At 39.9% G+C, this 26,835-nt stretch overlaps 1 protein-coding gene across 1 annotated transcript; it reads right to left on the reverse strand.

Moving 5' to 3' along the window:
* Nucleotides 1-3,137: 3,137 nt before the first annotated feature.
* LOC132430317 (olfactory receptor 5AN6-like) lies at nucleotides 3,138-25,552 on the reverse strand. Its single transcript, XM_060019707.1, has 2 exons — nucleotides 25,527-25,552; nucleotides 3,138-4,002 (listed from the first exon to the last, which is right to left on the reverse strand). Exons 1-2 carry the CDS (start codon nucleotides 25,550-25,552, stop codon nucleotides 3,138-3,140), a joined length of 891 nt encoding a protein of 296 aa, XP_059875690.1.
* Nucleotides 25,553-26,835: the final 1,283 nt, after the last annotated feature.

Genomic DNA, 26,835 nt, shown 5'->3' on the forward strand with positions numbered 1-26,835 from the left:
ACTCAGGAACAGAGATGGGTGAGTGTTTTGCTTGATTTCAAAATTTTTCTTAGGACCTTTAATTTTCCCTGCTCACTTCCTTTTTCTCTTTCATTACCAAATATTTAGGGAATACCCACCACAGAAATTGTGCCTTCCCAAGACCTTTGCCTTTTGTCCTGTGCACTTTCCAGCCTCTTTCTTTAAAAAACAAAACAAAACAAAACATACAGCTTTACTGAGGTATACTTCACATATTATAAAATTCAGCCTTTTAAAGTGTGCAATTCAGTGACTTGCAGTCTATTCACAGAGTTTTTCAACGATTACCGCAATCTAATTTTAGGATGTTTCCATTAAATATTTTTACCCATATTCACCAGCAGCCACTCCCCTTTCCTCCCCACCCCCTTATCCCTATGCAATCACTAATCTTTCTGTCTGTATAGATCTGCCTATTATGAAGATTTCATTAAAATGGAATCATACACCATGTGGTCCTTTGTGACTGGTTCTTTCACTTGGCACGACGTTTTCAGGGTTCAGCCATATTGTAGCAGATGTCAGCACCTCACTCCTTTTTATGGCCCAATAATATTCCACTGCATAGATATACCAACGCTCTTCCTTTTGCTTTTTTTTTTGAGATATAACGTTATATTAGTTTCAGCGGTACCACATAATGATTCAATATTTGTATGCATCGTGAGGTGCTCACCACAACGTCTAGTTAACATCCATCGTCACATAGCTACAGATTATTTTTCTTGTGATGAGAACTTTTAAGATTTATTCTCTTAACAATGCTTTCAATATACAGTCTCCAGGCTGTACATTATGTCCCCATGACTTATTTATTTTATAACTGGAAGTTTGTACTTTTTGATTCTCTTTACCCACTTGCCTTCTCCCTACTCCCTGCCTCAGGCAACCACCCATCTGTTCTCTGTGTCTGTGAGATTGTTTGTCTGTTTGTCTTCCACATACACGTGAGATCCTATGTATTCGTCTTTCTCTGTCCAGCTTATTGGCTCAGCATATGCCCCTGTGTTCCATCCACTTGTGGCAAATGGCAACCTTCTTCCTTTCGGTTCTACAGTTTTTAGCTCTGACTCACCAGGTCTCTGACCTATTTTTAGTATTTCTCCCTTTGAGGAGGGGGGTATCTCTTTTGAGGGGAGATTTCATCTGTGTTTCCCCGTAGCTAGGCCTCACTGCCTTATCCTCTTTACCAATAATGCCAATATCTTAAGAGTTTTCAGGTCTGTTTCTAGGGACTATGTTGCCCCTGCCGGTTCTCAGTTATGGGCGTTTGACTCTAGATAGAGGTTTGTGCTTATTTTATTTTTTACAATGAACTGCTCTTTTTCGTTCTTGAACATAATCTGTGGGAATTCTTGCTAATTTATACTGAGGTTATAGCCTTCCAGTTCCCCTGGGGCATGTCCTAAGTCTTGTCTTCTGAGCCTCCACCACCCATGCAGTCCGCATAGTAGAAGTCAGGGCCTCTAGCCTTTAGCAAGACTCTCCAACTCTCCAGCACTTGTTTACTCTCCTGCGTTCCTGGTTTCACTACTTTTGAGGGTTTAGCTTATTACTCCTTTTCATTAAGTTAACTGGAAGTTCATTTAAAAGATGATTTTATTTCCAATTTAACATTTCAGGTGTTTCAGTTACGAGAGTCATTCAGGTATAACATATAATTCACCACACCTCCAGATGCAGAAATCCTCCATTGTCCTGGTCTTTAAAGATAGTTTCAATTCCCCTTCTTGACTTTGACCATATCAGTCATATCTAATGTTTATTTGTATTAAGACAATTGCCATTCCTGATGTCTTTGTAGGTTTGACATGACGGGTCTTTCTGGCTTTCATCCATCAGGTCTTGTTTCCTTGTGTACTTTAAGATTTGTACAACTCGATTTTCTTCAGCAAGTTACATGGGGGAATTATTTCAGCTTGGGTTTAAGATTTTCTCTTAAGGATCTGCATTTGCTTTTGATTGGTACTTGAGGGTACTACCAACCTGGGGCTGTTTTAAAATTAATTCTCACCTAAGATTCCTTTATCTGCAGAGGTTGTGTGAATTCAGACCACGAACCTCCATGAGGGTGCATGGTTACAAATTTTCAGTTTACTTTTCCCCATACCCAGCAGTAAGCCTGAGAGAGTTGAGATTTCTTTTTTGTGAGATAGGACTTTTTTTTTTTTTTGCTGTACGCGGGCCTCTCACCGTTGTGGCCTTTCCCGTTGCGGAGCACAGGCTCCGGACGCGCAGGCTCAGCGGCCATGGCTCACGGGCCCAGCCGCTCCGCGGCATGTGGGATCTTCCCGGACCAGGGCACGAACCCGTGTCCCCTGCATCGGCAGGCGGACTCTCAACCACTGCGCCACCAGGGAAGCCCGAGATAGGACTTTTTTTCCCTTAATTTCCTTTCATATCAAGGTCTAGTCCACTGGACTCTCATACGTATGTCTGGGTCTCCTATCAAACTCTCCCCGAGAGTTTGGGTTTGGTCTCCTCTCCCCGAGCCTCACGTGCTTGTCACAATACAGGCCAAATATTACCAGAGTTCAGCAGATCCCCCCAATGTGAAAGTCATCTTCAGAGCTGCCTTTACTCTCAGGATTCCTGATTTTTCTTTACATTTGGAGGTTGGAGATCTCCTTTTCTTTTCTTGTTTGCTCAGAAGTGTATTTTTAAATATTTTCTAAAAAATATTTTGTCCAGCATCTTTAGTAGTTTTGCAGTGGTGGGTGCATCTATGCTATTCAATCTGCCATAATAACAGAAATGTAATCTTTTCAATATATTTCAGAATTCAAATGATCACTTCTTTTCTTTGTACTTTAGCTCTCCCGGGTCAGGATAGTATCATAGAAATCCCTTGTTCATTCTCCTATTGGTGTTAGGTTCTAAAAATAGAAACTCAGAAAACAAACTCTAGACGAAACTCCGTGTGGTATTATTTTCCATGGTGAGGAAGTTATGTCAAAGTCTAAAGTTATGGTTCTCTCCACATCCCCATTTTCATCAACTGGAATTTACCTAGGCACCCAGAGAGTTTGAAGTCTATAACAAAGTGGTTGTTGTTCTACTTGTGATGTTGTGTATGAGAAAGATCATTTACTGACCTGTGTTTAGTCCCATTCTTGTCATAGCCATCTTGTCATAGCCCATGCCATCTTGTCATAGCCCAGAGAATGATCAGTGCTGGGGTGCATACGGACAAAGAGTTCTGATCCAAAGAAAAACGTCACTGCTGCCAGGTGAGAAGCACAGGTGTTGAAGTCCTTGGCCCTGCCTTCAACTGAGCTGATCTTCAGGATGGTGGCAGGGATATAACCATAAGATATCACGATGATTAAGACGGATGCCACACCAAAAATCACTCCTATCAGAAACTTTATCACTTGTAGGAGAAAGGTTTCAGAGCAGGAGAGGACTAATAATTGAGGCAGGTCACAGAAGTGATTGATACCATTTGGTCCACAGAAATGGAGCTGAAGTAAAGCACACAGTTGGATCAATGAGCCAGAGAATCCAACTATATACGCTCCAACCACCACCTGCACACAGAGGGTGGGGGACATGATACCTGTGTAGAGCAGAGGATTACAAACAGCAACATAGCCATCATAAGCCTTCGCTGCCAGGAGACAGCATTCCGTCAGACCCAGGCTAGCGAAAAAGAAGTATTGCATGGTGCATCCCATAAAGGAGATGAATTCAGGCTTCCGGAAGAAGTCTGAGAGCATTTTGGGTGTTGTAGAAGTAACATAGCAGAAATCTAAGAAGGATAAAGATAAGCTGCTGAGGAAGAAGTACATGGGTGTATGTATGGAGGAGTCCATCCTAATCAGGATAATGAAACCCAGGTTCCAGGCCACTGTCAAGAGGTAAGTCCCCAAGAACACTGAAAAGAGACCAATCTTGAGCTTGGGAGAATCTGAGAATCCCAAGAGGATAAATTTGGTGCCTGTTGTATTGTTCCTTCCTCCAGCCCTTGTCTTGAAGTCCCTTCAAACTGCAGAAGTTTGGGTTAATGATTGTCTATTTTTAATATTATGAAGCATACTTGTTTTGGATATAGTCTCATGTTTTTGGACAAAAATTATCCATAGTCAAGATAACTTTTTTAAACAATGTAAGAAATTATAAAAAGTATTTAAAAAAACATTGGGAATCCCGTTTCTCAGTTATACGTGATAGTTTGTGGCAAATTTTTCTGCACACACACGTGTGCACACACATAAGCACACAGATGTTGCCAAACCGCTGTCTAAAAATTGGTACTAGTTTACACAAGTTCAAGATTTTATGACAATATACCTTACCATCCCATTCAACACTGCCCATAATTATTTAGCTTTACTCTTTGACAATCTTACACATTAAAAAAAATACTTTTTCATTATTTTTTATTTGTACTTACTTTATTGATTTACTTATATATATATATATATAAAACATCTTTATTGGAGTATAATTGCTTTGCAATGGTGTGTTAGTTTCTGCTTCATAACAAAGTGAATCAATTACACATATACATATGTTCCCATGTCTCTTCCCTCTTGCATCTCCCTCCCTCCCACCCTCCCTATCCCACCCCTCCAGGTAGTCACAAACAACCTACCTGATCTCCCTGTGCTATGCAGCTGCTTCCCACTAGCTATCTATTTTACATTTGGTAGTGTATATATGTCCATGCCTCTCTCTCGCTTTGTCACAGCTTACCCTTCCCCCTCCCCATATCCTCAAGTCCATTCTCTAGTAGGTCTGTGTCTTCATTCCTGTCTTACCCCTAGGTTCTTCATGACATTATTTTCCCCTTAAATTCCATATATATGTGTTAGCATACGGTATTTGTTTTTCTCTTTCTGATTTACTTCACTCTGTATGACAGACTCTAGGTCCATCCACCTCACTACAAATAGCTCAATTTCATTTCTTTTTATGGCTGAGTAATATTCCATTGTATATATGTGCCACATCTTCTTTATCCATTCATCCAATGATGAATACTTAGGTTGTTTCCAACTCCAGGCTATTATAAATAGAGCTGCAATGAACATTTTGGTACATGACTCTTTTTGAATTATGGTTTTCTCAGGGTATATGCCCAGTAGTGGGATTTGGGGGTCATATGGTAGTTCTATTTGTATTTTTTTTAAGGAACCTCCATACTGTTCTCCATAGTGGCTGTACCAATTCACATTCCCACCAGCAGTGCAAGAGTGTTCTCTTTTCTCCACACCCTCTCCAGCCTTTATTGTTTCTAGGTTTTTTGATGATGGCCAATCTGACCGGTGTGAGATGATATCTCATTGTAGTTTTGATTTGCATTTCTCTAATGATTAATGATGTTGAGCATTCTTTCATGTGTTTGTTGGCAGTCTGTATATCTTCTTTGGAGAAATGTCTATTTAGATCTTCTGCCCATTTTTGGATTGGGTTGTTTGTTTTTTTGTTATTGAGCTGCATGAGCTGCTTATAAATTTTGGAGATTAATCCTTTGTCAGTTGCTTCATTTGCAAATATTTTCTCACATTCTGAGGGTTGTTTTTTGGTCTTGTTTATGGTTTCCTTTGCTGTGCAAAAGCTTTTAATTTTCATTAGGTCCTATTTGGTTTTTTTTTGTTTTTATTTCCAATTCTCTAGGAGGTGGGTCAAAAAGGATCTTGCTGTGATTTATGTCATAGAGTGTTCTACCTATATTTTCCTCTAAGAGTTTTATAGTGTCTGGCCTTACATTTAGGTCTTTAATCCATTTTGAGCTTATTTTTATGTATGGTGTTAGGGAGTGATCTAATCTCAAACTTTTACATGTACCTGTCCAGTTTTCCCAGCACCACTTATTGAAGAGGCTGTCCTTTCTCCACTGTACATTCCTGCCTTCTTTATCAAAGATAAGGTGACCATATGTGCATGGGTTTATCTCTGGGCTTTCTATCCTGTTCCACTGATCTATCTTTCTGTTTTTGTGCCAGTACCATACTGTCTTGATTACTGTAGCTTTGTAGTATAGTCTGAAGTCAGGGAGCCTGATTCCTCCAGCTCCGTTTTTTGTTCTCAAGATTGCTTTGGCTATTCGGGGTCTTTTGTGTTTCCATACAAATTGTGAAATTTTTTGTTCTAGTTCTGTGAAAAATGCCAGTGGTAGTTTGAAAGGGATTGCATTGAATCTGTAGATTGCTTTGGGTAGTAGAGTCATTTTCACAATGTTGATTCTTCCAATCCAAGAACATGGTATATCTCTCCATCTATTTGTATCATCTTTAATTTCTTTCATCAGTGTCTTATAATTTTCTTCATATAGGCTTTTTGTCTCCTTAGGTAGGTTTATTCCTAGATATTTTATTCTTTTTGTTGCAATGGTAAATGGGAGTGTTTTCTTGATTTCACTTTCAGATTTTTCATCATTAGTGTATAGGAATATAAGAGATTTCTGTGCATTAATTTTGTATCCTGCTACTTTACCAAATTCATTGATTAGCTCTAGTAGTTTTCTGGTAGCATCTTTAGGATGCTCTATGTATACTATCATGTCATCTGCAAACAGTGACAGCTTTACTTATTCTTTTCCGATTTGGATTCCTTTTATTTCCTTTTCTTCTCTGATTGCTGTGGCTAAAACTTCCAAAACTATGTTGAATAAGAGTGGTGAGAGTGGGCAACCTTGTCTTCTTCCTAATCTTAGTGGAAGTGCTTTCAGTTTTTCAAGATTGAGGACGATGTTGGCTGTGGGTTTGTCATATATGGCCTTTATTATGTTGAGGAAAGTTCACTCTATCCCTACTTTCTGGAGGGTTTTTATCATAAATAGGTGTTGAATTTTGTCAAAAGCTTTCTCTGCATCTATTGAGATGACCATATGGTTTTTCTCCTTCATTTGGTTAATATGGTGTATCACATTGATTGATTTGCATATATTGAAGAATCCTTGCATTCCTGGAATAAACCCCACTTGATCATGGTGTATGATCCTTTTAATGTGCTGTTGGATTCTGTTTGCTAGTATTTTGTTGAGGATTTTTGCATCTATGTTCACCAGTGATATTGGCCTGTAGTATTCTTTCTTTGTGATATCCTTGTCTGATTTTGGTATCAGGGTGATGGTGGCCTCGTAGAATGAGTTTGGGAGTGTTCCTCCCTCTGCTATATTTTGGAAGAGTTTGAGAAGGATAGGTGTTAGCTCTTCTCTAAACGTTTGATAGAATTTGCCTGTGAAGCCATCTGGTCCTGGGCTTTTGTTTGTTGGAAGATTTTTAATCACAGTTTCAATTTCAGTGCTTCTGATTGGTCTGTTCATATCTTCTATTTCTTCCTGATTCAGTCTTGGCAGTTTGTGCATTTCTAAGAATTTGTCCATTTCTTCCAGGTTGTCCATTTTATTGGCATATAGTTGCTTGTAGTCATCTCTCATGATCTTTTGTATTTCTGCAGTGTCAGTTGTTACTTCTCCTTTTTCATTTCTAATTCTATTGATTTGAATCTTCTCCCTTTTTTTCTTGATGAGTCTGGCTAGTGGTTTATCAATTTTGTTGATCTTGTCAAAGAACCAGCTTTTAGTTTTATTGATCTTTGCTATCGTTTCCTTCATTTCTTTTTCACTTATTTCTGATCTGATCTTTATGATTTCTTTCGTTCTGCTAACTTTGGGGGTTTTTTGTTCTTCTCTCTCTAATTGCTTTAGGTGTAAGGTTAGGTTATTTATTCGAGATGTTTCCTGTTTCTTAAGGTAGGATTGTATTTCTATGAACTTCCCTCTTAGAACTGCTTTTGCTGCATTCCATAGGTTTTGAGTCATTGTGTCTCCATTGTCATTTGTTTCTAGGTATTTTTTGATTTCCTCTTTGATTTCTTCAGTGATCACTTCGTTATTAAGTAGTGTATTGTTTAGCCTCCATGTGTTTGTATTTTTTACAGATCTTTTCCTGTAATGGATATCTAGTCTCATAGTGTTGTGGTCGCAAAAGATACTTGATACAATTTCAATTTCTTCAAGGCTTGATTTGTGACCCAAGATATGATCTATCCTGGAGAATGTTCCATGAGCACTTGAGAAAAATGTGTATTCTGTTGTGTTTGGATGGAATATCTTATAAATATCAATTAAGTCCATCTTGTTTAATGTATCATTTAAAGCTTGTGTTTCCTTATTTATTTTCATTTTGGATGATCTGTCCATTGGTGAAACTGGGGTGTTAAAGTCCCCTACTATGAATGTGTTACTGTCGATTTCCCCTTTTATGGCTGTTAGTATTTGCCTTATGTATTGAGGTGCTCCTATGTTGGGTGCATAAATATTTACAATTGTTATATCTTCTTGGATCAATCCCTTGACCATTATATAGTGTCCTTCTTTGTCTCTTCTAATAATCTTTATTTTAAAGTCTATTTTGTCTGATATGAGAATTGCTACTCCAGCTTTCTTTTGGTTTCCATTTGCATGGAATATCTTTTTCCATCCTCTCACTTTCAGTCTGTATGTGTCTCTAGGTCTGAAGTGGGTCTCTTGTAGACAGTATATATATGGGTCTTGTTTTTGTATCCATTCAGCCAGTCTGTGTCTTTTGGTGGGAGCATTTAATCCATTTACTTTTAAGGTAATTATTGATATGTGTGTTCCTATTCCCATTTTCTTAACTGTTTTGGGTTTGTTATTATAGGTCTTTTCCTTCTCTTGTGTTTCTTGCTTAGAGAAGATCCTTTAGCATTTGTTGTAAAGCTGGTTTGGTGGTGCTGAACTCTCTCAGCTTTTGCTTGTCTGTAAAGGTTTTAATTTCTGCATCTAATCTGAATGAGATCCTTGCTGGGTAGAGTAATCTTAGTTGTAGGTTTTTCTCCTTCATCACTTTAAATATGTCCTGCCAGTCCCTTCTGGCTTGCAGAGTTTCTGCTGAAAGATCAGATGTTAACCTTATGGGGATTCCTTTGTTTGTTACTTGTTGTTTTTCCCTTGCTGCTTTTAATATGTTTTCTTTGTATTTAATTTTTGACAGTTTGATTAATATGTGTCTTGGCATGTTTCTCCTTGGATTTATCCTGTATGGGACTCTCTGTGCTTCCTGGACTTGATTCACTATTTCCTTTCCCATATTAGGGAAGTTTTCAACTATAATCTCTTCAAATATTTTCTCAGTCCCTTTCTTTTCCTCTTCTTCTTCTGGAACCCCTATAATTCGAATGTTGATGTGTTTAATGTTGTCCCAGAGGTCTCTGAGACTGTCCTCAGTTCTTTTCATTCTTTTTTCTTTATTCTGCTCTGCAGTAGTTATTTCCACTATTTTATCTTCCAAGTTACTTATTTGTTCTTCTGCCTCAGTTATTCTGCTATTGATCCCTTCTAGAGTATTTTTAATTTCATTTATTGTGTTGTTCATCGTTGTTTGTTTCATCTTTAGTTCTTCTAGGTCCTTGTTAAATGTTTCTTGCATTTTGTCCATTCTATTTCCAAGATTTTGGATCATCTTTACTATCATTATTCTGAATTCTTTTTCAGGTAGACTGCCTATTTCCTCTTCATTTGTTAGGTCTGGTGGGTTTTTATCTTGCTCCTTCATCTGCTGTGTGTTTTTCTGTCTTCTCATTTTGCTTATCTTACTGTGTTTGGGGTCTCCTTTTTGCAGGCTGCAGGTTCGTAGTTCCCGTTGTTTTTGGTGTCTGTCCCCAGTGGCTAAAGTTGGTTCAGTGGGTTGTGTAGGCTTCCTGGTGGAGGGGACTAGTGCCTGTGTTGTGGTGGATGAGGCTGGATCTTGTCTTTCTGGTGGGCAGGTCCATGTCTGGTGGTATGTTTTGGGGTGTCTGTGGCCTTATTATGATTTTAGGCAGCCTCTCTGCTAATGGGTGGGGTTGTGTTCCTGTCTTGCTAGTTGTTTGGCATACGGTGTCCAGCACTGTAGCTTGCTGGTCGTTGAGTGAAGCTGGGTGCTGGTGTTGAGATGGAGATCTCCGGGAGATTTTCGCCGTTTGATATTACGTGGAGCTGGGAGGTCTCTTGGTGACCAGTGTCCTGAAGTTGGCTCTCCCACCTCAGAGGCACAGCACTGACTCCTGGCTGCAGCACCAAGAGCTTTTCATCCACACGGCTCAGAATAAAAGGGAGAAAAAGTAGAAAGAAAGAAAGAAGGAAAGAAAGAAAGAAAGAAAGAAAGAAAGAAAGAAAGAAAGAAAGAAAGAAAGAAAGAAAGAAAGAAAGAAAGAAAGAGAAAGAAAGAGGATAAAAGAAAAGAAAATAAAGTAAGGTAAAATAAAATTACTAAAATAGAAAAATAATTATTAAGAAAAAAAAATTTTTTTAAGTAAAAAGAACGAAAAAACGGACGGATAGAACCCTAGGACAAATGGTGAAAGTAAAGCTATACAGACAAAATGTCACACAGAAACATACACATACACACTCACAAAAAGAGGAAAAGGGGAAAAAATCATAAATCTTGCTCCCAAAGTCCACCTCCTCAATTTGGGAGGATTCGTTGTCTATTCGTGTATTCCACAGATGCAGGTACATCAGGTTGATTGTGGAGGTTTAATCCGCTGCTTCTGAGGCTGCTGGGAGAGATTTCCCTTCCTCTTCTTTGTTCGCATAGCTCCCGGGGTTCAGCTTTGGATTTGGCCCCGCCTCTGCGTGTAGGTTGCCAGAGGGCGTCTGTTGTTCGCTCAGACAGGACGGGGTTAAAGGAGCCGCTGAATCGGGGGCTCTGGCTCACTCAGGCCCGGGGTGGGGGGGGGGGGAGGGGCACGATGCGGGCCGAGCCTGCGGCAGCAGAGGCCGGCCTGACGTTGCACCAGCCTGAGGCGCGCCGTGCGTTCTCCCGGGGGAGTTGTCCCTGGATTCCGGGACCCTGGCAGTGGCGGGCTGCACAGGCTCCCCGGAAGGGAGGTGTGGAGAGTGACCTGTGCTCGCACACAGGCTTCTTGGTGGCGGCAGCAGCTGCCTTAGCATCTCATGCCCGTCTCTGGGGTCCGCGCTGTTAGCCGCGGCTCGCGCCAGTCTCTGGAGCTCCTTTAAGCAGCGCTCTTAATCCCCTCTCCTCGCGCACCAGATAACAAAGAGGGAAGAAAAAGTCCCTTGCTTCTTCGGCAGGTCCAGACTTTTTCCCAACTCCCTGTGTCTGATTCTTTACAGCAGAGTGAGTCTCAACTCTCTACCATCCTATCTTGAATGCGTTTTTGGTTTCTGTTTTTTACTTTAGGATGGCACTGCATAGACGGATCATGTTCAGAAAGACCTTACAGAGATTTGGAATCGGGAATAAGAAACATAAATAGTTCTCTTCTCTCCCATAGCTCCAACTGTTTGGTTTAAAGGCGTGAAAGAGAAGGAAAGGGAGAATAGGAGGGTAGAGGCAAGGGTAGAGACAAGGGTACAGAGACAAGGAGGAAAAAACAGGGAGAACTGGGCGAAGTGTGTAGGAAACTTTGAAAAGTTAATAAACTGATCTCCCCAAAACACACACCGAGGAGTCCTTCCACCTCCCTTCACCCCACTTTGCTGTCTTCTCTCTCAAAATGTACAAGAAGAGAAGTAATTTTTGTTTTGTAGCCAAGACACTAAGGTAGACTAAGTCATTGTCCTTTGATCCTCAAGGTCTGGCTTTTCTCTCCCCAGACACTACGTGGGAAGGACATCTTAGAGGGGATAGAAGAGGCCAGCCTATTTCTAATATATTAGTTGTGATGTATTAGAAATAAGGTCTGCTCATGCTTCTAACATGTCTTTAATCTCTTGGTTTATTCTCATCCAACCCTCTTTTTAAATTTTGCACTTAGCTGTATGTGACAGCTTAAAGAGAATATTTTTGAAATATTTTCAAAGTTTTACCTAATATATTCTTCCCCACATATCTAACCATTCCCTTATTTCAAGCAGATACGTTGTTAGGTTTTTGAGCCTCAGAGAAGAGATGTGACAGCAAAAGGAGTTTGAAGCAGACGTGATGAGGTCAAAAACATGAGTGAGTCTTCAGGATGGCTTATAGACACAGCCCAAGGGCAATAGCACAGCTATCAAATAAGTTTAGGGACACCAAGAACAGAGAGACCCTAACCAAAAGATGGATAGAGGCTGGGTCGGCAGGCAGAAACTTAAGAGAATGTAATCATAGTGCTTCAGGTCCACTGGGAAGTGACGGCTTGGGTTCTACAGAGTCTCCTCAACAGTTCCCATTGAACCAAGAGTAGCTACGAATAGTCATCAGACCTAACATGTCTTGATGATGGGGATAAATGGCATTCAGCAGCAGAATTCCATTTGTGATTTGACAGCCAGGAATCTGATGAGGCAATAGATATTTCAGGAGATGCTGCTATGGAGAGAGGTCAAGGACCTGAGCCCCCGTTGTCCTGGCATCATTCAAGCCCTCTAGAACTTAGACACAAATGTAGGGAGAAGAGCGAAGGACCCTTGAATTAACCAATTTTTTTCCCAGTAGAGAAGTAAGGGGAGTGCAAAGGAAAAATAATGTGATGGAAAAATAATAGAAATTATTTCTTGAGTCCCTAAATTTGTGGATTGATTATCAAAACCTCATGAGTGCATTACAAATATTATTTTCCTCCATGTGCATTGTAATAGACCCCTGACTTTACCTTAACGTATTTAACCATTTTCTTCACATAGCATATAAATTGTTTCCAAATTTTCAGTGAATGTTTCGAATATCGTTACTCTGAAACATTTCTAATGAGGGGGACAGGCAGCCTTCAAAATGGTCCCCAATGATCCTTGAACTTACGTAGACCCTTCCTATATATAACAGGGCTAACCCATGCAACCGAGAATATTGTTCTCTGTCATCAGTCAGCACCAACTTGCGAGCTATGTGAGAGATCTATTTGGAAGTGGATCCTCCAGCCTCGATCTAGCTTCAGAAGCCTACGCCTTGACCAACTACTGAATGCAGCCTCATGAGAGACCCCGAGCTGGAACCACACAGCCAAGTTGCCCCTGGATTCCTGATCCACAGAAACTGGATGAGATAATAAATATCTCTTTTTGTTTCAAGGCACAAAGTTTTGTAACAATTTCTTGCACAGCAGTAAGTAATTAATATATTAAGAATAGGGTTGACTTTCGCAAAAAGAATCATATTTTTTTGATTCTTGGTATATATTACACAATTACTTCCAGGATCAGGAATCTTTCATTTTTAATGACAGAAAAAAAAGAACTGATCAAAACAATCAAGTGAATCTATTAGCTCATAAAACTGAAGTAGTCATAATATGTTGGACTGTAGAAGTGGAAGTTGGTGAAGAATTTAACGAGTAATTAAATGCAGATCTTTCTTTGAGGGATATTACTGGGTACATATTTTGGACTCTTGAAATTACTAAAGCTTCATTTTCAAAATGCAGTTCATTTCATTGATATTAGAGTCACAGATATATACTATTTTGTTTTCTTTTCTCTGTCTCCTGTATATTTGGCTTGCTGATTATTTATGTACCATTCTGCTAGCCCTCTTAGTTTCTTTGAGCTTTCTGCCACCTGTTTGCTTAGTTTAAATACTCTATATCCAATTTAATGTGTCAGTTAGTAGATCAGTATCAATCTGTTTTATATAATTTCCGTGTAGGTTTTACTCTTTAACAGGAATTATCGGTGCGTTTCTCTCTTCATTTTAACTTCATTCATGTACCTTTTGGCAATTAAAAAATAACCTTTATAATTGATCTATTCAATAAAAGATGTGCAATTTGAAAGCTTAAAAGAAAAAAAGTAGTGAGAGAAATTGTGATTCAGTGGCTCAAACAGTATCATAAACGTCCAGTCTCTTCATTTTTGTTTCATTTGCCTTATGCAGAAATGTTCCATCCCGTGGTAATAAAATTGTACAAGTTCTAGATCTCACAGAGTCACTTCACATCATCCAAAAGAAGAGAGCATCTCTTCTTGTAGCTTCCACAGAAGAGAAAAACATTTCTCTCCCAAAAGGCCCAGCAAACATCTCCTTGCATCTTTCTGGTTTTGACTGGGCTATACCCCTCACTTCGACACTAAGCTAGTTGCAACGGCTATCAGATATTTTCTTTTTTTTAGTTGAAGTATAGTTGATTTACAATATTGTGTTAGTTTTAGGTGTACAGCAAAGTGATTCAGTTATATATTTTTTCAGATCATTTTCCATTATCGGTTATTACAGATATTGAATATAGTTCCCTGTGTTATACAGTAAACCCTTGAAGCTTATGTATTTTATGTACAGTAGTTTGTATCTGTTAATCCCATACTCCTAATTTATCCCTCTTCCCTTTCCCCCTTTGGTAACTATAAGTTTGTTTTCTGCATCCGTGAGTCTATTTTTGTTTTGTATATACATTCATTTGCATTATTTTTAGGTTCCACATATAAGTGATATCATATAATATTTGTCTTTCTCTGTCTGACTTACTTCACTTAGTATGATATTCTCTAGGTCCACGGATGTTGCTGCAAATGGCAATATTTCATTGTTTTTTTATGACTGAGTAATAACCCATCTTCTCAAACCAATCTTCTTTCGATGGGCACTTGGGTTGCTTCCATGTCTTGGCTATTGTAAATTGTGCTGCTATGAACATTAGGGTGCATGTATCTTTTTGAATTAGAGTTTCTGTGTGTTTTCCAGATATATGCCCAGTAGTGGGATTGCTGGATCATATGGTAGCTCTATTTTTAGTTTTTTAAGGAACTTCTATACTGTTCTCCTTAGTGGCTATGCCAATTTACATTCCCACCAACAGTGTAGGAGGGTTCCTTTTTCTCTACATCCTCTCCAGCATTTATTATTTGTAGACTTTTTGATGACACCCATTCTGACAGGTGTGAGATGATACCTCATTGTGGTTTTGATTTGCATTTCAGATATTTTCTAATTGTCCTAAGCCCGTCGGGGTTCAACCCTGAAACCCAGAGTTGGAACCAATCCCATTCAAGCAATGATGGCTGAGGACAGAAAAGGTTATTTTCCCCTTCAAACTAACAAATATTTTCCCCTTCACAGTGAGTTATACCTAATTGTAATTGTTAAACAAAATTAAATCAAATGAATAAAGAAGGCTAGAGTTTTCCTCAAAGGTGTTTAACTGGCCAAAGCAGGAAAATCTCACATATGACATTCTGTTGGAAAACTACCAGGAATAGCACATATGATGAAAAACAATTCCAGAACCTTCAGAGATCTGGAAGCCACAGACACCAAAAGTGTGAAACAGAGAAGGAATACTTGCTTTGCCTTTGGGTAAAAAGAGGAACTGGAAGAAAAAAAAAAAAAGTGTCATCCAGAGAGATAGCACAGATGATAACAGCAAATTATAAATAGTGTATGTCACAGGATACATGAAATAAGTAAAGGAAAGATTGGACTGGTAGGAGTGCTGAGATGCAGGACTTCCCAGAACCCACCTCTTCTTGATTAGGCTCAAGGACACCTCCCAGCTGCTTCTCAACCCCAGAGAGGTTGTTTTCTAGACTGGGGATCAAGTTGAAGGGTGAAACGATCCCTGCTATGCTGCTTCCTTAGCTTATAGTTGTTAGAAAATGGACTATGGGTTTTATTGTGTATCTGATATAAGGATCTCCTCCCTCTGGTCCATGTGGATCAATTTTGCTCCTTAAGGATTCCGTAAGATGAAAACAACCCAGCCTTCCTTTGCATAAAAAAGAGGTTTTATTAGAATAAAGAATATACCATACAATATCAACGTGATACTTTACACATGCCAGTTTTTCTACTTATGTTGATATATAAGTCCAATCAGACATCGTGATTCTATTTCAGAAGAACTTGGAGAGAGATGAAACCTCTGTTCTTCTGTGAGGTCTCCCTGGATCCCAGATGCCTGTTTATTTCTAGAGTGTGGTCCCACCAAAGTGTGTGGTTTTTCTGTCTTCCAGCCAGATGGTGCCAGCCATCTAGTCTGGCAACACTGATGGGAGATGCTGCCACACCCAGTTTATAACAGTTCCAAGCCATGACTGCAAGAGCCCGCCATGGCTATTTCTTTACTTGTAGGAATGAAGGGAATCTCGTCCCTGGCCAGATCATATGTGGTATTGCACATAGGAGATTCGGGCCATCATTAGAAAGGGATAGGGAAGCATGAAGAGTGAGGAGGGAATAAAACCAGCAAAAGTCAAAAGTAAACAGTTGGGGGCTTCCCTGGTGGCGCAGTGGTTGAAAGTCCGCCTGCCGATGCGGGGGGCATGGGTTCGTGCCCCGGTCCGGGAAGATACCGCCTGCCGCGGAGCGGCTGGGTCCGTGAGCCATGGCTGCTGAGCCTGCGCGTCCGGAGCCTGTGCTCCGCAACGGGAGAGACCACAGCGGTGAGAGGCCCGCGTACCGCAAAAAAACCCAAAAAAACAAAACTAAACAGTTGGTTTTTCTTCCCCAGTTATTTAGGAGATGTTACAGACAAGGAGGTGCACCAAAAATTCAGAGAAAGTAGCCTTGAGACAGGCTGGGACCCGGGACCCTTTGCTGCAGTGCTGCAACGCTCGCATGGGGACACACCTTTCCTTGGGCCACAAAATACAAAGAAACTGTATGGGACTAAAAGTAACTGCATGCATGCACAGTTAGGGCAAATTCTGGACAAAACATACAAAGAGACAAAAAACCCAACTGCCACTTTTGAAGAGCCCAGAGCAAAAGTAGGGTACTGTGCATGCCCCCTGCACACAACACTCCACCTAAGGGGTGGGCAAACCACCTAAGCGACCCCGCTCCAGCCCAACCCCTGGACACACCCCTACCTTCACCCATATAAGGAACAAGCTCGCCCCGCCCCCATGCCCCCCGCTCAGGGAGCTGGCAAGCAAGGGAATCTCTTGCTTGTTCTCACTTCCCTGTGCTGCAGCAGGGGCCCCAACAAAGCCTTTCCTGAATTTCTTGTCTGGCCTCTGACCAATTTCTATTAATTAAGGAGGTCAAGAACCCTGGTTGATAATAGTGGTAGATCAAGATGATGGGAGAATTCTGGGATACATGTTTTATCTCCTTGCAGGCAAGACCTCAGACTCTCCCTGCTCCGTTGTAGGTCAGGGAAATCCAGATCCGTTTTCTGGACACAGGGAAGTGAAATGCAAATGTTTCCTTATTCGTGTGGATCAGCGCAAAACAAGCAAACTCTAGGTTTGCCGAGGTTTAAGGTCAGAAACATGAGACTAGTAATCTTTAGAAAAAAGTTGAAAATCTCATCAGAGCTCATTTAATGCATCAGTTACTAATTTGTGAATGAGTGTGTGTATGGGGGAGTGTGGGTAATCATATATACCTACCAAAGAATTAGGGAAATGTAGAAGGTAGATATGGACACTACTCAGGTTTCTGGAAATGCTAAAAAACAAGCCACAAAACAAGATCACAACAGATAATTAAAATGTGTAAACCAGGCATTTTAGAGGCAAAATATTTCTTAGATCAAAAGAAGGAAAAGCTGTCAATTAGTCAATCTGTAAATAATATATTGATTAAAAGGGAAGATGGTCACTTAGAAGACAGAAAAATGAATGCTTGGGGAGAAAAATTGGTAGCTCCCTGGCCCAGGGCCTCAGCCTATCTGGATGCGGTAGCCGGGCACATCAGACGTTGATATACGTTATCCACTTTGCTTTGATTCCTGTCTCTACACACAGACTTTCAATTGTAATTTGCCCTTCCACGTGGTTTCTTCAGCTAGAGGAAAAATGGTACCACTGGCACAAGTACAAACTTGGGGGCTTTGTTCTTCACTGAAAACTAAAAATGGCACACTGGCGTATGCAGCCAGCTATTCTGAGCGTGGTTAACTTCAGGCCATCTGGAAAAGGTTTTCAGACGTTGCAAAATGAGCACCACACCCTGAGTTGTGGTAATGTTACTAAAGTGAATTTATCTCCAGCTAGCTAGCCGCCCCCTGGAGACAGATGTACCTCGTCCTGTTTCAAATAGCTATAAAATATCTGATTCTTTTAGTGACAAAAATATTCTGTTTGATGTATATCTGATCTGTGTATATGCTCCATGATGAATAAACTTCTTTGCAAAGTTTTATTTAACACTTGGCTTACTGTAAACCCCAGATCGTTTTTGCTTTATTCGTCTTGTGCCAATCCCCATCTTAAGCACTAGATTTAATTATTATTAATGAATGAGCATCACTTTCTCCTGGGTAGTTGGGTAAACTGCAAAAAACGCCTATCTTCTCGGGCTTCCCTGGTGGCGCAGTGGTTGAAAGTCTGCCTGCCGATGCAGGGGACGCGGGTTCGTGCCCCGGTCTGGGAGGATCCCACATGCCGCGGAGCGGCTGGGCCCGTGAGCCATGGCCGCTGAGCCTGCGCGTCTGGAGCCTGGGCTCCGCAACGCAAGAGGCCACAGCAGTGAGAGGCGCGCGTACCGAGAAAAAAAAAAAAAAAAGAACCCAAACAGCATGGTTACAACTGAGATAACTATTAACAAGCCATTATGTTCAGAGATGCCTACTAGTTTAGCCCCACTATGGAATGTTGCTACCACCTGGTAGAAGTATGCCTAATTTGTAGGGTGAGTTGTCTGTTTTGTTTTGTTTTTTGCGGTACGCGGGCCTCTCACTGTTGTGGCCTCTCCCGTTGCGGAGCACAGGCTCCGGACGCGCAGGCTCAGCGGCCATGGCTCACGGGCCCAGCCACTCCGCGGCACGTGGGATCTTCCCGGACTGGGGCACGAACCCATGTCCCCTGCATCGGCAGGCGGACTCTCAACCACTGCGCCACCAGGGAAGCCCGTAGGGTGAGTTTTAAGAGGTGACTGGGGGACTAAAATCCATATGAGAACCCAGCATTGCAGTAGTAATTGACCTTCCTCAAAAACATTGTATGCTCATCGTGCTCTCATCACTCTACCATGAGCTCCTCAAGTACCCGAGCTTGATGCTTTCATGCAGTTTAATTCTGGGAAAGAAACCAGACCAGGGAGACGGGGAATTTACTGAGTATATTGTAAGTGTTGAATAACATTAATGAACAAATACATTCTCAGAAGGCTAATGTAATTGAGAACAGGTAAGTTACACATTCACAGTACCATTTTAAACAAATCATACTGTTAATTCTTAAAAAGAGGCATCAAGACATAATGAAAGAACAGTCTCAAAGAGTGGGCATTATAGTTTCAAAAAAAAAAAAGTGATAATGTTATCACATGGCATAGGATTGAATCCTGCCTATTTTCATCTGTGTGGTCTTGTGACCCTCAACTGATCTCACATAAGCCCTTCATTCATCTGTGAGATGCACCTAAACATGTCAACATTGTATATTTGTGGGAGGATCATATGATATACAACCCATATGAAAACCATTATGTAAGAACTATTCAAATAGGACAGATTATCATTTTGATTTTTAAATTCCCATTTGTCTCTGAAGAAATACCTCCAACTGTAATATTCTGATACCAGTTTATTAGAAATGCATGGTAATGTATATTATTATTGTTCCCAGCTGACTATATGTTTTCATTAAATACAAGCTAACTATATGTTTTAATTAAAATGCCAACTAATTTGGACATAGTTTTAAAAAGACTTTCATTTTCAGAAAATCTTGGCATAGTGATTTTTGATAAACAATTACCTTTGCTGTCACTGTCAATTTTTTATTATTATGAGATTAATATTAGTAGGAACACTAATTACTTATGAATAATGTGAACATTATACTTCTGGAAAATATTAGAGTATATTAGACTCTTTGGAATTACTAGATAAGACTTAAACTCAAAATGAGCCATTAGGAAATTATGTGTTGATTAACACATAAAATGAAAATTCCTTAACCATTGATATAATGAAAATTGCAGCAAAAATTTTTAATAACAACCTGTCGATTGGAATGAAATTCAGGTTTACACACAAAAATCTGATGAGCCTGTTCAAAACTATTACAATCAACTTCAGATTATTTTTAAAGAAAATTCTGGTCTTCCTTCAGATGTTAATTCCACTCGGGTAGCTTTAACTCTATGTTTATTTATGGACTGAACTGGGACCTTTCTCTTCCAGTAAAAAGGACCAGGATGGAATGAGAAACTATGTCCACCCCAGATTTAGTTAATCTGGCAAACCAGCTCTCTCATACACTAGATGAGTCACCTAAGAGAAAGACCACCGTAATTTTTAACCTTCATCTCTAGTAAATGAAGCCAAACCCTCTTAGTTTCTGTTACTGCAAAGAGCCAGGACATTGGAAAAAATATTGTTATAAATCTAAGTACTTGCAGCTCTCTAACAAATCTTTCCAGCAACTACAGGGGCTCTTCCCAACCCTCCCTCTTAATTGGCTTGGAGAAACATTTCTCCAGATTGGAGATGAATCTCTTCCAGTCCTAAATGACACCAGAGCCACATTCTTGGTGCTCAACCCTGCTATTAGAAAACAGCCCCTGCCTTGGAGTCCTAAAACAGTTCAAATAGTGGGGATGTCTAACGAACCTCAAGAGGTTCCTGTCTCTGAACCTATCCCCTATTGTTTAAGCCCTTTGAGAGATACACACCCTCTTTTCCTTAGTTCCTGCACCCCACCCATTTATTAGGTTGAGAGTTCTTAGAGAAGTACCATGCTTGAATTTCTTTCTCCCAAAAGGGGGAAATAATCCTAGAATTTGATAGTCATCATCAAACTAACCAACCAGATAAATTAAATGACACTTTGACATCTTTTATTTGTTCCATCTGTGACAGTACTAGAGCTGATTCTGGAAACACTGATCATTTGTCCTTATCGAATTAACTACCATTCTCCTTATGGGCAAAATCTCCAACTGATGTTGGCAAAATTCACAGTGCATCTCCCAATCAAGATTCAAATAGATCCTTCAAAACGTCTTCTCAGAATTAATCAATACCCTGTAAGTCAAGAAGTCCTTCAAGGCATAAAGCCCATAATAGAAGATTACAAGGTTCAAGGCCTCATTATCTCTTGCTCTAGCCCCTGTAACAACCTCATTTTACCAGTGAGAAAACCTAAGGGCCAAGGGTGGAGGTTTGTCCAGGACCTTCAAGCAATAAACAACCTTCAAGCAATAAACAAAGTTGTTATCTCTCAACACCCTATTTTTCCTACCTTCGTATGTTACTAACATCCATTCCCACCGGAAGTAAATTCTTTACTGTAATTGATCTATGCAGTGCATTCTTTAGTATTCCAGTTGACGAAGCTAGAAACACACATAACAGAAGACAAGGTAAGGACTTTGCTCATATGTTGCTTATATAATAATTGCTTCGGATGAAGTTTTCACTGAAGGGAAACTTTGGAAAACCAAGCAACTGCTGCGCTTGATCATTATGTTAGTAATGACGACTACTATGACGACTAGATGGCCTGTTTGTTTTTGACTCCACTAGAGAGCTTACAGCAAAAAGTCGATACGCTTGAGGTTTTAAACCCTCAGCTCACTTCCCAGACAACTGGAGTGCCTCTATTTTACGCATATATATACATATATATAGCCAGCTATATGTATAAAGCTAGCAATACAGGCTTTTTTTTTTTTTTTTTACGATACTCGGGCCTCTCACCGCCGCGGCCTCTCCCATTGCAGAGCACAGGCTCCGGACGCGCAGGCCCAGCGGCCATGGCCCACGGGCCCAGCGGCTCTGCGGCATGCGGGATCCTCCCGGGCCTGGGCACGAACCCGCATCCCCTGCATCGGCAGGCAGACTCCCAACCACTGCGCCACCAGGGAAGCCCAATACAGGCTATTTTAATTCTTTTTTTCAGTTTTTTATATATATATATATATATTCATATTCTTTCCCATTGTAGATTATTACAAGATATTGAATATAGTTCCCTGTACTATACAGTAAATCCTTGTTGCTTAACTATTTTATGTACAGTAGTTTGTATCTGTTTATCACATACCCCTAATTTGCCCCTCCCTCCTCCCTTTCCCCTTTGGTAAACATAAGTTTGTTTTCTATATCTGTGAGTCTGTTTCTGCTTTGTATATAGATTCATTTGTATTATTCACGTGTATTATTTTTTAGATTCCACATATAAGTGATATCATATATTTGCCTTTCTCTGTCTGACTGACTTCACTTAGTATGATATTCTCTAGGTCCATTCATGTTGCTGCAAATGGCAATATTTCATTCTTTTTTATGGTTGATTAATATTCCAGCGTGTGTGTGTGTGTGTGTGTGTGTGTGTGTGTGTGTGTGTGTGTGTGTGACATCTTCTTAAACCAATCATCTGTCAATGGGCTCTTAGGTTGCTTCCATGTCTTGGTCATTATAACTAATGCCACTATGAACACTGGGGTGCGTGTATCTTTTCAAGTTAGAGTTCTTGTCTTTTCCAGATATGTGCCCAAGAGTGGGATTGCTGGATCATATGGTAACTCTATTTTTAATTTTTTAAGGAACCTCCATACTGTTTCCCATAGTGGCTGCACCAATTTACATTCCCACCAACGGTGTAGGTGGGTTCCATTTTCCCCACACCCTCTCTAACTAAAATAAATATTTTATTTATTGTAGATTCAGGGTCGATAAGACTTAAAATCAGGACCCAGTTTAACTGTGAGGGTTGCAGAGCCTCTTAAGTTAATGTAATGACATGTTTGAAAAAGAACAAGACCCTGAGATTCGGACCAGGGACTTATTAGTAGGCTCAAATGAAGCTGGTAATCTTGAACTCCCGAATTGCCCTGAGCTTCTCTAGCCATGAGACAATCCCTCTTAACCTGTCTGAAGAGACTAGCCATCCTTGCTCAGTGGCATTTCTTAACCTCATGTGAAGCAATTGCCTTGCAAGAGGATGCCTATTTACGTCAAGACCCACCAAACCACGCTTTATTGCTACCAGCCTGTTATTAGATTCAAAATCAGCATGCTCCAGGAGAACAAGCGCAAACTATAACCTTTTAGAAGAGAAGTTATTCCTCCCAAGCTTGAGAGATATTGTCGATTTATTTGGGGAAAATCCTGGGGGAATACAGGAATACCTCGGAGATATTGTGGGTTTGATTCCAGACCACTGCAATAAAGTGGAAATCACAGTAAAGGGAGTCTCAAGAATTTTTTGGTTTCCCAGTGTACATAAAATTTATGTTTACACTATTCTGTAGTGTATAAGTGTTCAATAGCATTATGTCTAAAAAAGCTATGTACATGCCTTAATTTAAAAATATTTTAAAAGATATAAAAATATTTTTAATTTTAAAAATTAAAAAATGTATTAAAATTAATTTTTTATTTAAATTTAAGTTAAGTTAAATTTAAGTTAATTTAATTAAAATTAAAATTTTAATTAAAATTTTTAATTAAATTAACAATTTTTTTAATTGATTTATTTGTAGTGAGGTGGATGGACCTGGAGTCTGTCATATAAAGTAAGTCAGAAAGAGAAAAACAAATACTGTATGCTAACACATATATATGGAATCTAAAAAGAAATGGTTCTGATGAACCTAGGGGCAGGACATGAATAAAGACACAGACGTAGAGAATGGACTTGAGGACATGGTGGCGGGGGAGGGGGGAAGTGTAAACTAGGATGAAGTGAGAGAGTAGCATTGACATATATACACTACCAAATGTTAAATAGATAGCTAGTAGGAAGCAGCTGCATAGCACAGGGAGATCAGCTCTGTACTTTGTGACCACCTAGAGGTGTGGGATATGGACAATAGGAGGGAGACACAAGAGGGAGGAGATATGGAGATATATGTATACATATAGCTGATTCACTCTGTTATACAGCAGAAACTAACAACACTGTAAAGCAATTATACTCGAATAAAGATGTTAAAATTTTTTTAAAATAAAAATTAAAAATATTTTAAAAGATACAAAAAAATAAAATTAAAAAATTAATTAATTTTAAAAAATAAAAATATTTTATTACTAAAAAATGACAACCATCATCTGGGTCTTCAGTGAGTCATGGTAGTAACATCAAAGACCACTGATCATGGGACTTCCCTGGTTTGCTCACTGGTTAAGAATCTGCCTGCCAATGCAAGGGACATGGGTTCAATCCCTAGTCTGGGAAGATCCCACATGCCACAGAGCAACTAAGCCCGTGTGCCACAACTCCTGAGCCTGTGCTCTAGGGCCCTCGAGCCACAACTACTGAACCCCTGTGCCACAACTACTGAAACCCGCATGCTTGGAGCCCATGCTCTGCAACAAAGAGTAGACCCCGCTCACCGCAACTAGAGAAAGCCCACGCGCAGCAACGAAGACCCAATGCAGCCAAAAATAAATAATAAATAAATAAATTTATTTTAAAAAAAGACCACTGATCACAATCATCACAACAAATATAATAAAGAAAACAACAACATATACCATATATTCATACGCAGGATTTGGTGTCATATAGTCACGGGTTCAAATATTGAACCAATCCCTAACCAACTATAAGATTTTGAGCAACTTATTTAGCTTCTCCAAATTTCGGTTTCCTCCTCTTCAAGGGGGATTTTGGAGTATTTAGTAAGTTAACACACATAAAGCACCCAGTACAGTTAGCGCATAGCTTAGCACATGGTAGGAGCTTGATAAGATTGAGTTCCCATTCATCTAACATATTTCAGGCCAAAGAGGTTCTGTGAAGGAGTGGAAGAAAGTAAATGTGAATACATGTGTAGATACACATTGCATACTTATATGCAACGTGTATACACAATACAATTATTTCTGGGGGTATATATTATGTAGATATAAACAAGAAGTAACTTTCTAAAAAGATATATAGATAGATAGATAGATAGATAGATATAGATATAGATATACAATCGTGTTTTCTTCTACAGAGTAAGTGTTTATCTTATCCTTTGTGTTCTGCTGCTATCCTGAGTTTGATCACCAAGTACCAGAAGAGATCTTGATTAGCCTTGGGGGATCAGAGGACCTGGCCACTGGGATAGAGCTTAATAAGCATTGTCTTCAGAGCATTTATGTGAATATGTGTTCTCCATTCCACCCCAGAGACCAATTAACTACAAATCTGTGAAATTTGGGTGATACATTCCTTTCTCTTTAAAAAAAAAAAAGACCCTCCAGGGCAAATGTAATAAAACATCTCCAAGGAGAGAGAAAAAGCCCTTTTTCTCAAATTCACCCCCAACCCCAGGTTTTAAAACTTCCAAAATGACCTCAAATGCAGACATTAGTTGATACCAGAAGAGATTCTTAAAGATTACATCCTCTCCTTCTTCTCCCGATACATCTTTTCCCTCTACTTTTCTCCCCACAAACACACATTCTACGCAACAAGTGGATATCTTTATCTTTGGTGAACAAACCAACCTCAAACTTGCTCTTCAAACTTGTTAGCGTTTTGGGTACTGGAAGCAGGTACTGAAGCATGATTAGCTCCTTCCAAAGCAGAACGCAAGACAAGTATAAGCTAAATGACAGACAAAGCAAGAGGGAGGGGTAAGTGCAGTCATTCATCTTTTACTTTTCATATTCATGTCCATATTAATCTTACCTTATAGAGCACCCTAGATCTACGAGCCTATGTAGATGACGAAAGAGTTATTTGGCTTTCAGTTTTTTCCCCTTGTACCTCTCAATTCTACCTGTTTTGCCCAAATTCAGCCCCCATCTTGGTTCTACCTTAGTGCTCCTTTGATGGGCATCTGGAACCATATTAAGTCCTTGCAACTAGGAATAGAATTAAGCAGACATAAAATTTCTGAAGGAACTTCTATGCCCTTGAACACGGCCCCAATTATTAACAAGTTGTCTGAAAAGCAATTTGGAAGGGCTGTAATTGGGGCAGACTTTGCATAGCAGATTTTCCAGACAATGCAGAGACCTCTGAAACCTTTCTTCTCTCTTCTGACTGATGACTTGAATGTTGCCATCTGAATCTTAATGTCTTGGCACCTTTGAGTTCTCACCTTACGTGGAGAGGGACTCATTCAGTCCCGTCAATCATTTGTACATCCAGATGATAGACAGACCTAGAAGGGCAAGCCTTGAGGGCACTGGGCTCTTGCCCAGTGAGGGGAGGAGGCCTCATGAACTCAGGAAGGATGGCAAGATCACAGAAAACCAGTTTGGCTAAGGTTCTCCTTGCCATTATTGCATTTTTTTCTTGCATTCCCAACTGCATCTGTTAAACTCAGATTAGGCATAGTTAGTGATAAAATTTAACACTTTCTTGAAGATCTTTCATAAAAGATGAGTTGAGTTATAAATCAGTGCTACCAGATCCTGCCTGTCTCTGCCTGTCTTCCACGTGCTAGATTGTTCATTTTACTGCCCTGTTATCTCTTCACCATGGCTTTGAAGGCTAGTGTTATTCACAGAGATGCAGCCCCAGCAGGTATAAATCCAACAAAGTCACTGAGCCCCTCAAACTCTCTTCAGCTCTGTAAAATAGGCTTGGTGTTGATTATATCTACACCACAGGATCATAGGGAGTCCAGATTCAGACCAAACTGAACCTCCCAGAGTTTGCTGCAAGAATGAAGGAGATTTCCTTTCTCTCTCAAGGGAAGAAGCACCTCTTTGTGAGCAGAGTTCAGCGATGTAAAGTGCTTCATAAACCCTTAAGATAACTTCCATTTAATGGTCTAGAATAACATTCAGGGCATCCATATGTGAGAATAAAACCCTGGATAAGCTTCTCCTCTTGATTCAATATGTCCAGCTTCACTTTCTGTTTCTGGGGATGGGAAATTTCATTCTTAAATATGAAAGTTTTCCCTCCTAATGGCAACATTCAAAACAGACTTTCAGTTGACACATCAACCTCCAGATCGTCAAATTCTGCAACCTCACCCCTGTACACCTCTTACAATCCTATATGGTCCATCAGTGAACTCCTTTTTTCTGTAAGAAAAGCATATTTTAACCTATCACATGAGGAGGAATTGTTTC

The sequence above is a fragment of the Delphinus delphis genome, chromosome 8 (assembly GCF_949987515.2).
Source record: "Delphinus delphis chromosome 8, mDelDel1.2, whole genome shotgun sequence".
Lineage (NCBI taxonomy): Eukaryota > Metazoa > Chordata > Mammalia > Artiodactyla > Delphinidae > Delphinus > Delphinus delphis.